This window comes from Poecilia latipinna, unplaced genomic scaffold, assembly GCF_001443285.1.
Source record: "Poecilia latipinna isolate Pla-1442-1.1 unplaced genomic scaffold, P_latipinna-1.0 Scaffold1304, whole genome shotgun sequence".
Lineage (NCBI taxonomy): Eukaryota > Metazoa > Chordata > Actinopteri > Cyprinodontiformes > Poeciliidae > Poecilia > Poecilia latipinna.
In genome coordinates, this window is record NW_015113920.1 from 96,378 (window position 1) to 106,938 (window position 10,561).

Consider the following 10,561-nt stretch of genomic DNA (forward strand, 5'->3'; position numbering starts at 1 on the left):
GATAAGAGATTACATTGAAGGTTGTTGTGAATGCTTTTGTAAGGCTCTGGCCAAAAACCATTGGAAGTATTTTTAGATTATCTGACTTTCAAGAGTCAAAGTTAAAACCTTGTAAATATTCTCTGTGGTAGATCTGTCGGATTCCCAACAAGCACGGTTTAGCTTTCCGTGGCGGTAAGATGGGCTGTTTCACCGTCCTGTTTTCTCACGCTGGAACCAGGCTGGCCGCTGCTTGCGCTGACAGAGATGCTTTCCCTGTTGTTGGTAAGCAGCGCCTCATTTCTACACAGCTGCTGGTTTTAGTTTCCTCAAGCCAGCTAACTTGGTTTTTTTGCAGATCTGTGAAAAAAATACAAAAATCAAGTCTCGTCAGACTGTAAAAGAAGACATTTTCTTTATTTCTTCTTTCCAGTGTATGAGATTCCTTCTGGGACAGTGCTGGCTGCTTTCAACGGTCATCTGAAAATTGTGTATGATCTCTGCTGGTCCAGCGATGACAGGGTCCTGCTGTCTGCCTCCTCGGACGGAACCGTCAGGTAGGTTTCATATTTCGGACGTAAATGAAGTCGCTAAAAGCGACGAACGGGAAACACGGCTGCCACTGCGTCCTCTTCTTTCTCAGAGAGTGGAACGTGGAAAAGCTTTTGGAAAACGCTCAGAAGGTGCTGCCTCACCCGTCCTTCGTCTACTGCGCTCAGTACCACCCGGGCGCCCAGAATCTGGTGGTGACCGGGAGCTACGACTTCCTGATAAGAGTCTGGAGGCTCGATGTGGACGACGTGAACGGCCAGATGCTGCAGGAGTTCGAAACTCACAAAAGCTTCGTCAACTCAGTGTGTTTCGATTTCGAAGGTACCGCTGAACCCACCAATGACTCAAACAGAGAGACATTTTGGCTCCCTTGGTAAAGATGTGGAAAAATGAGCTCTTTCTCTTATTGCAGTAGAATAATTTGACACTGGAAAAACGTGGAGAAACCCAAACTTTTAGTTAAATATGTTTAGTTGTAGATGTTTGTAGATTAGCCCTATGATTTGGACGATTATCCTGCTGTAAGACTTAATGCTTATTGCTAAAGTTCCCTTGAACTTTGACCTCTTGATGCCATGTTCATTAGCTGCAAAAAATACAGAACTACATTCACAATCACAGCATCATTGTGTGCAATAAAGCAACCGCTAAGGCCTGCTTGGATGCAAAATTTGTTGGAATGTTATATCAAGCGCCGTATATTCATATTGATAATTTACTTGGTCACTTGGACATTTGATGTGAGATGCTAAAGCGTGGAGGTGGCAGCATAGTGTGAGGGTGAAGCAAGAAAAGAATCGAGGAAACATGTCTAAATCCTAATCAATGATGTCAGTAAATTATTGATTTTCTTTTAGTCTGAACCTACCTATTATGATTGTTGCTCCCAAATAACAGCTCTACATTTAGTCAATGTCTAATGATTGTTTTGCATTTCCCCAAAAGAATGACTCTAAAAGGAAAAGTAACATTTTTTTATTCATCTTTTTTACATCCTTTTGGAAACCTTGAACACTTTCAGAATCAGAGATTAGCTTTAAAAGACAAACTTGTGTGTCCAAGAAATAATGTTGACTTCAATTTCAAGAGCTCACATCGTACAGACATTAAGTACATATAATTAAACTGTAGAGGAAATGAAACAAAGAAAATTTTATAGTGCAAGATGTAAGAGGTATGTTAGTCAAACATGTCAAACATAAATTTTGAACTTTTCTCCAGTGTTCAGTGACAAATTGTTTTACTGCACTAAAAATGTGCATTTGTTTAAATGTTTTAGCACATCTTCACCAGGTGAGGGCGTTAGTGATCTTGATTCCGTTTATGACAATCTCTTTTTAAACATTTAAACAGGAAGAAGAATGTTCTCTGCCGACAACGCAGGCATCATTAATGTGTGGAAAACCTCAGTAAATCCCAGCAAACAACGCCAAAATCCATGCCAGCAATGGTCGATAGAGATGGTATTGGAAACCGATGTTATCGTAAAAGATGATGCAACATGGCGTAGATTCGTTGAATCGAGGTTTAAGCGATTGTTCACACAGGAACAAAGGTTTTGTGTTCTGTTTGGCTCTTGGCAGAAAATTGACGAGAGCGACCTCAGGGGCATCCCCATCAACATGCTGCAGCTCCACCCGAATGGGCGGTGCCTGCTCATCCACGCCAAAGACAGCGTTCTCAGGATGATGGATTTGAGGATGTAAGTAACCGAAGACCATCTGAGATAACAGAAGACGTGCGGTCATTTCTTATTTAGGGTATTTATTTTACTTTTTGAATAATTTTCTGGCTTTTTTTTTTTCTTTTTAAATTTAAGCTTGGCTATAAAGAAGTACACCGGTGCAACAAACTACAGAGAGAGAATTTATAGCACTTTCACTCCATGTGGAAATTTCATCTTCTCTGGTAGTGAGGATGGGATAGGATATGTCTGGAATACCGACACAGGTGACAATCCCTGGTAAAAACAAAACCCTAAACTCATTGCACATACTCTGCATTGTTTCTCTGATCAATGTACTGCGTTCCCAGGAGACCAGGTCGCAGTGTACACAGAGCTTTGTTACCGCAGTGCTGTCCATGGCGTCTCCTTCCATCCGCATGAGAACATGGTGGCTTTCTGTGCGTTTGGTCAGAGCCAGCCAGTGCACGTGTACGTGTACGACCACAAAGGTTCGTGTTTGTGTCATGGACAAAATAATCTGCAAACTGGATTTGATTTTATTTCCACACGGTCCATAAACATTTTGACATATTACAAGCTCAGGGTTTCCCCCCAGTGTATTATAAGCCTGGCGGGCCACCAGACTTTACTTGTGCCCCCACCAGGCTACGCATTGCTTATTTAAGTCTTTTTAAAATGTTTGCATTTTTTAAGACTTTATAGTTGGTGTTCAGGTATTATTCTCCCAATCTTTCAATAGCACAAAATTATCAAGTGATATTTTTAAATTTCCTGTCAACGGTAAACATTTTTTAACTCAAAAACACAGCGAGCCGCTGGACGAATGACCCAACCACCGGGCTTAGCGAGTTTTCTGGGGGAAACCTTGAACCTTTTGCTGCAGTGCATTTGATCAACATATGGTAGTGAATAATTGCGAAGTGGAAGAAAAAGGATACACGTTGTGGCCAAAGCTAAAATGTTTTACAAATGAAAATCTGAAAAGTGTGGCTGCATTTGTTTTCAACCCTCTAAAGTCAGAGCTGCAAGGACATTACGCTGAATTCACAAGTCAAGTCATTTAGAAACTGAAATGTTTGCTCTTTAGTAAATAGCTCCAGCTCAGGCAGATTAGTTGATTGACACCATATTTCCTTTGATATTGTAAATGTGGCCTGGCTGCTTGACCTTTAATGACCTCTGGAAACACTTATAATATTTTTTTAAATAATAGCGGCACAAACGAAAAGTTTTGCTGCACAAACATTTGACACCAGTTTTGTTTAATTTGAGGAAAGCTTAGGGGTGGAAGGGCTTCGCAAAACGTCTGTTTATACTGTGATCAAAACAAAGATGGACACTATTTACTAACCAGCTGATTTCTACAGGCAATTGGTTGTCATTGTATTTGATTAATTGCATCAAATAATAAAAATGCATTGCCATTTGTGGTTGTAAAGTGACAAAGCGTGCAGAGAGTTGAAAAGGACACTGTGAATAGTTGCAATCAGCTGCTCTGTTGAGCTCAGATGAATAATTGCCATTCGTTGCGTCGACCCCGTCTTACAGTGTCCCAGCTGGAGATGCACAACAATCTGGAACTGAGCAGATCGGCGTCTCTAGACACCAAACCCGTCCAAAACCTTCCCGACTCCGTGGTGCTGCAGGACACACCGACTCCTTCCACCATGGACCAGTTTGGCCAGTTGGCCAGATTAGACCTGAAAATGCAGAGTGTTAAAGAGCATCTGGATTCAGTTCTTGTAAGAAATTGTCTTTTCTAACAGAGATCTGATTCAAAATGTTTAGACATTCTAGATACTGATCACTGCTCGCTATTATAACCGTGTCGGTAACGTCTCCCGTTTTCATGCCGTATGTAGGAACCATATCGAAGGACAGCAGCCGTTGGGCTCAGTTTGGATCAAGGTTGTAAATATGAAAATAACTTTATACATAGCAAATACCTGAATTAATAGCATCATATATGATTTTATTTAAAATTTACATGTAGAATATATGTATCGTTTGACTATCTTTGCAGACAAAATGGGCACGACTCACGCAGGCAGGAACTTCATGTCTGACGTTGGCACAGTGAGTTTTGTATCAGTGTGCCTCAAAAAACTCTTTAATTAATGATCATCAAATTAAAGGCTTGAAATGTTTCACTGTGTGTAATAAATCCATATAAGTTTTACTTTTTGAGATGAGAAACAGCAACATAGATGTTTTTAAGACATTCACATTTCTTTGAGCTGTACTTGTTGCACATCAAGGTAAATAGCTGCTTTGTGAAATACATTTCTGTGCTTCGCAAATCAACACCACCTTTTTCTTCCCCCTCCAGAAGGGATTAAATGCATCACTACCTCCTCCGTCTCTGCTGTCGCCCCACTCCAAGCTGCAGCTCTCTGGTTCCTTGGCGGAGCAGCTAATACCCCAAGCAGTCCTGAGCACAAAAAGCCGTGAGTGTCTTGTTCAGTTCACCAGCCGGTTTGGTCATCAAAGGCAGCATTAATCGTTATGCTTTAGCTCACAAGTAAGAGCCCTTTCACTAAGGACTCAGGCATTACTGTGACTTTAAAAAAAAAAAAAAAACAGGAAGAACTTGGTTGTCTGCAGGGTCTTGGAGAAATCTCCATGACTGCATGTTATTCCTGTTGGGAGTAATGAGTTCCCTGACAGTTTTGAGCTTGCACTAAACTTTCATAGCTTCAATCTGTCAATATCTGCATTTCTGGTTGCACCAAGAAGCAACAATATAAATTTTTTTTTTTTTTAATCTGGCCGGCCCTCAGGAGAATTTGTAGGCTGACTAGATATTCTGGCCTCAAGCCAAAGTCACAACCTAATCTCGTCAACACTAAGCATTTGGATTGAATATCCTGCTGTCCTCAGAGCAATAAGTACAACACTGCGATCAAAGCCTGTCCACACAGAGATCGGTTTGCTCTGGATTCCCCAACAGAATACAGAGCAACACACCTCCAAATCGCACATATGCTGGTTGTCCAAAGTGATGCCTGTAGTTGGTATGAATTACAGAACATCAGAGAAAAATCTGACCAGTATGAGCCTCATTTACAGCTGAAATGAGGTTTCCCAGATTTGCAGTCCTAATGGTTCTGGTTGATCTTGGTTGATCTCAACACTCTGAGTAAAAGGAGCGTAAACAAGTTATTGAGTTGCGTCACGTTCCAAAATCACTTTCTTGTATTTCCAGGAGGCATCAGTCAGAGGATAAAAGGAGCCTCGTCTCTTAAACTGCATACAGTAAGACTTTCTGAGGTTATTACTTTCTTTTTGGTCAAGAGCTGTCAGCAAAAAAAATGTAATTTAGTCACAGGTTTAATGTAATGTTTTTCTTTTCTCTCTACCATAGTCTCTCCCCGACCAAACCTCTTCAGGTTTCTATGATCCAGATTCTGTCTCAGTTCAACAAATAGTAAGTTTTCAGTGACACTGAACTCGCTGCCATCTGTTTCTGTGCTATAACTCATTTCATCATCGGGATCCGTTTCTCAGGTCGTTTCCATCTATAACTACGAAGCGAATCGATCTGATGAACTGACCATCCGGCGCGGCGACGTCATCCAAGTACTGTACAAAGACAACGACACCTGGTGGTTTGGACGCCTGGTCAACGGGCTGCAGGGATATTTTCTTGCTTCTTACGTAATCGATCAGAGTAAGAGGCCGACATGTTTTGGGGGTACAGAAGTATAACGTGATGGAGTTTGAAGGTTTTGTTAGAAAAAAAAAGTTTTTGTTGTTGTTGTTGTAGGTGAGTTTAGTGAGGACTCTGCAGAGAGAGACCCAACTTCACTGGGAAAGAACGTGGAGGTGCCCACTCCCACACGGGTAAGAGGCCAGGTTAATAAAATGAGCCGAATAGAGGGTTTTTTGTCTTAAGAAGAGATTTTGTTGACTTATGTTATAGATGTTTTCTTTTCTCTACTGTATTAGTGTAGGCCTAAAGACAAAATTTTTAAAAATCCCACACATTCAGATGGTAAACGTACACTCCCACTTGATGTTTTGTCTCCCACTAAGATTATTAAATGTCAACAATCCTAAGAATCTGAGAGTATTTTAAGAACAGGCTGCGTTTCTCTTTCTCTTCATTCACTCCATGATAATTTAACTTTGTTTTACTGTCCTAAATTTTCACCGTCTACTGAGACGTTTGAGCCTTGCTGTGTATTTCTGCCTATAAATCTTATCAGTTGCTTAAAGCAGTGAACTGATATGGTGCAACAATCATTTTACAGCTTCCTGCAAACTTATTGCAGCCTAGATATATACTAAGTCGTTTAAGAAATCTTGTTTGCATTTATTAGCTTACTCCTGTAATAAATATGGATAGCTGCATGGGTTTTTTGCTTTGTAAAACTGCATGATGGAGGTATGTCTGTTGGGTTTCTTGTGGTAACTGACTGGTGTTTTGGTATCTTTTCCTGTCCCTCTTAATTATTTTTTTAACTTTTCCAAACTCGCATTTCAAGGTGTCTGCTGCTGTCAATTCTTCTGGGGAACTTCGGTTTCTCTCTGAGCCAACTTTTTCGGACACTGACCCCGAGCTGACCGATGCCACGTAAGAGGCGTGCTTTGCTTAAATCCTCCTAAACTCACCAGGCTTGGTTTCTGAACACGCCGCAGCACCGCTTCTACAAGCGGTGCTCATTTTTGGCGGATACACTGTGGAACAACAAAAGGGAGTAAAGTCTGAGTGTTTCCTTTCAGAACTAGAAGGAGGAGGAAGGTGAAAAAGCCGGGAGCAGCCGCGACTCAGACCGGTTTCTCAGAGGCAGAAGCGTCGGGTTCAGCGAGGGAGGCCAGGACGCCTGCCAGACCGCTACCAAAGAGGCCGACAGGCCAGTCCAACCGTGCCTTTGAGCCCGATTAATGAACTCGTTGAAAACACCAGTCTGGCTTTTTTTTTTTTTTTTACTGTTTGTATTTTTAAAGTATATTTATGTACATTGTTCAGAATTAATTTGTATTTTTGTTTCTTTTGTATACATTTACAAATGCCATTTTCCTTGCTGCTTTATATATATAAATACTGAATAACTTAAAATGTTATTTCATTGTAAAGATTTAAATACATGACTTTAAAGGGTGACGTTCAGACACTATGGAAAAACATGCAATGCTGTAATCACTTTTATAAAGCAATCGTTTTCTAATAAAACCTCAGGCTCATTTGCACAATAGTTCAGACTAAATTTAATAAATAACCAGGAAAGTGAAAGAAGGCATCACAACAAACATTGTCAGATCGGTTTTATTGCACGTTACATTACATTCGCCCATTAAGAACAGGTATGACCTGTACAAAACATTTCAAATACAATTCTCTCAAATACAATGGTAATATTGAAGAAATACAATTTTCTTCAATATTCCCAGGAATGTGTTAATAGATCCTGATGAGCTTTAGCTCAGCATGAAATCCAAGTCATGTGCTGCAGAATGCTAAGACCGCTAACACCAACATTACAATTCTCCTGCAAGAAGAACGCAACAAAAGCTTTCCCTCGTGTCGAGAAGAATCACTGCTTTTCCCTTTAATGTCTGGCAGAGGGATTCATCCGTTCAGGAGAGGAGCGTTTTCATCCGATTGTTGATCATCTTCTCGCAGCCTAAAATTCAAACAGAAATGAGTGAAAACGCATCAGTTCCAGCTCAATAACTTAGAAAATTACGACTAGTTTCGGATTCATGATTACCTTTGTCGATTTCTCTTACAGAGAGAGTAAGCCAGGAGAAGTAAGGCCTGACAACAGAGAGGAACATCACTAACGGTATTAATAGTTTGTCGTTTTTTTCAGTCTAATTTACAGTAGAACAAAATGATCACTCATTAATAATCCTTTAAGATGACGACTAATACTTACAGCTAAGAGTCCCATGGCACCCTGGACTGTCGCCGCCCATTCAAAGTTCAGGCGCTGTGTGATAAGGCCGCCCACTATGGGACCGTAAAACATCCTTTGGAACAAATGTTCCCATTAACGTTTAAACCCCAAACAATCAAATGCAAGCAACAGCGGAAAAACTGGTTCTGGACTCACCCTGTGGACCAAAACGCACCAAACAAACCAGACACCATTCCGAGAGTGCTCAGTCCCTCTTCAAACCCTTGTTCGCTGCAAATGAAAGAGCGTGGAGGATTAAAAAAGAAACAACTACACACCATGTGTGTGTGGAGCAAACACGGAGGAGAGACTCACTGTGCGCATGTGATGATCTCAGGGAATGTGGGGATTGCAGTCATGCCCAGAGAAAATCCAATCAGGCCGAGCATGAGGACCAGCAACCACAGCTGACTTTACATACAAAAAGAAACAACATAAAGAAGAGAAGCCGTACCTTTACTCGCCTGTTCTTAAAAACGACAATGACTGTAGCAACATTACAAAGCAAGATTGTTGGTCTGAAAACAAGACTGAAACTTCTAGTCATTTTGTTTTTGATAAAATTCCTGAACCTTTTTATTTTTTTAAGAAGTAACCAGGTAATGTTACAACCTTGTTGCCACAGACCGAAGTTGTCGATATAGAAGTACTCGTGGACTAATTTTACAGATAATATTTTAACAAAACAAAGTAATCCGATTTTTGTAGAAAGGGAATCTTCAAATAATTGCAATTGCTCCAGAACAGGAAAGGGATCTTACACTTGTTTTTCTTAAAATAAAAGGTCTTTGACTCGATAAATTCCCCCATTTTCTTGGAGTAAAAAAAATGTCTCCGTCTTCTCAAAACCAAGATATAGGTCCTTTATTCATAAAAAGACAAAAACTTTGAGTTGTGACTTAGCATTTTCCATTTTAAATAGATCAAAATGTTTTGAGTAAAGTGTCACGTTAAGCACCGATATTGGTGTATCGAACGCTGCACAGTACATCTAAATATTTTAAACGTCAAACTTAGAAACAAGCTCAAATTCCTCCCTACACCTGGTTCATCAACAATGACAACGCTCTAGTGTTTCTGACGGATTTACTTGCTGATTTCAGTTGAATATACGGGGGGGGGAGATACGTTCCCGAAACAAATCGTCACCTCTTGATGTGAAAGAACGGCGCAGGACCGAGCAGGAAGAAACAAGCAGCAGTGATGACTCCTCCTGTCACTGTGAATCCTATCCTCGTTCCCTGGTGAGCAACGACTCACGTTAAAATTACAACTAACTGTGCATTCTTGATCGTGTTTGACCGCTTTAAACACTCACAGGATATTTATCTGTGAAATAACCAATCACAGGGGACGCCAGACAATACGGCAAGGACAAACCGATCATTATTAGTCCAACGTAGCCAGATGAGAGATTAAACTGAGAGGAACAGAAAAGAGAAAGAAAGAAGTAGTAAAACTTTAACATGATGCATACGCAATAAATTGACTTTATATGAAGTAAGCAACGTACCGTTTTCATGGCAAACAGCGACAAGGTGGCATCAATGAACCCCAGCCCTGCACTTAGCGTTCCTATCACGAAGCAAATCAGCAGGACTTTTCCATGGAAGAGCAGTCTAAAGAACGAGTCTTTGGATGGTTCAGCCTCTGATAAAAAAAACAAACAAACAATAAAATAGCTCAATGTCAGAAAAAAGGAAAAACATCAAAATGACAGAAAATGATGTGTCGAATATTCAAACTCCTACCAATGGAGGGCAACACATAAATGTTGAAAGGAACCATGATCAGAAGCAGACATCCGAGAAGCAAAAAGGGGACTTCGTATCCAAAGGAGTGGTAGAACCAGCCGCCCACAGGAGGCCCCAGAATGAGCCCGAGCCCGGTGAAAATCTCCAAGCTTCCCTGAAGAATCAAAGTATGGATGAGCAATCAGAACACAGAGAGAGTTTTCTTCGTTTCAACCACAAAATATGAAGAAGTCTGTTTCACCGGGACCAGCGCAGAGTGGTGAATGTTTGGAATATGGAGGAGAAACTGTGCACAGTTTTCAAAGATTTTTACAGTTAAAAGTCCAAAGAGTGAACCGTGTTCAAGCACTTCTTCAAGACACCACCATGCCTTACAGTGAGGATGGAGAGATCATGTTATTTTTTTCGGTGACATTTTTTTCCTCTCACCGTTCAGTTTGGTCTTATCTGACCTGAGAACCTTCTCGCCTTGTTGTTCACAATAGTGCAAGTATTTTGTGTCGGTCTATCATATAGATTTCCATTTTAAAAACAAACAAAAAAAAAACATAGAAGTTTGAAGTTATATGACAAAATTATATATATATATATATATATATATATATATATATATATATATATATATATATATCTCACTATTTTTTTCTTACCAAAAGTATATATAGGCAAAAAAATGATGTTTTCTA

At 40.3% G+C, this 10,561-nt stretch overlaps 2 protein-coding genes across 8 annotated transcripts in view; one reads left to right on the forward strand and one right to left on the reverse strand.

Annotated features, from left to right (window-relative positions):
- ahi1 (Abelson helper integration site 1) overlaps positions 1-7,275 on the forward strand; it is a 20,606-nt gene extending 13,331 nt beyond the window's left edge. For 3 of the 6 annotated variants that reach the window (XM_015055219.1, XM_015055217.1, XM_015055218.1), the window contains 17 exons: positions 132-264; positions 413-536; positions 623-852; positions 1,885-1,994; positions 2,115-2,233; positions 2,351-2,481; positions 2,566-2,706; positions 3,767-3,960; positions 4,081-4,126; positions 4,242-4,294; positions 4,548-4,665; positions 5,424-5,488; positions 5,583-5,645; positions 5,726-5,888; positions 5,985-6,061; positions 6,706-6,794; positions 6,944-7,275. In XM_015055219.1, the coding sequence (XP_014910705.1) occupies positions 132-264; positions 413-536; positions 623-852; positions 1,885-1,994; positions 2,115-2,233; positions 2,351-2,481; positions 2,566-2,706; positions 3,767-3,960; positions 4,081-4,126; positions 4,242-4,294; positions 4,548-4,665; positions 5,424-5,488; positions 5,583-5,645; positions 5,726-5,888; positions 5,985-6,061; positions 6,706-6,794; positions 6,944-7,106 (2,019 nt within the window). In that variant the 3' untranslated portion in view covers positions 7,107-7,275. The remainder of the gene's footprint in view (positions 1-131; positions 265-412; positions 537-622; positions 853-1,884; positions 1,995-2,114; positions 2,234-2,350; positions 2,482-2,565; positions 2,707-3,766; positions 3,961-4,080; positions 4,127-4,241; positions 4,295-4,547; positions 4,666-5,423; positions 5,489-5,582; positions 5,646-5,725; positions 5,889-5,984; positions 6,062-6,705; positions 6,795-6,943) is intronic. The other 3 variants (XM_015055221.1, XM_015055220.1, XM_015055223.1) reach the window with 3 other exon arrangements.
- Positions 7,276-7,471: 196 nt separating this feature from the next.
- The window catches only part of slc18b1 (solute carrier family 18 member B1), a 9,411-nt gene continuing 6,321 nt past the window's right edge, over positions 7,472-10,561 (reverse strand). For both annotated transcript variants that reach the window (XM_015055230.1, XM_015055229.1), the window contains exons 6-14: positions 9,873-10,029; positions 9,635-9,771; positions 9,440-9,541; positions 9,271-9,362; positions 8,437-8,532; positions 8,278-8,352; positions 8,101-8,194; positions 7,933-7,979; positions 7,472-7,845 (exon numbers count right to left, since the gene is read on the reverse strand). In XM_015055230.1, the coding sequence (XP_014910716.1) occupies positions 7,791-7,845; positions 7,933-7,979; positions 8,101-8,194; positions 8,278-8,352; positions 8,437-8,532; positions 9,271-9,362; positions 9,440-9,541; positions 9,635-9,771; positions 9,873-10,029 (855 nt within the window). In that variant the 3' untranslated portion in view covers positions 7,472-7,790. The remainder of the gene's footprint in view (positions 7,846-7,932; positions 7,980-8,100; positions 8,195-8,277; positions 8,353-8,436; positions 8,533-9,270; positions 9,363-9,439; positions 9,542-9,634; positions 9,772-9,872; positions 10,030-10,561) is intronic.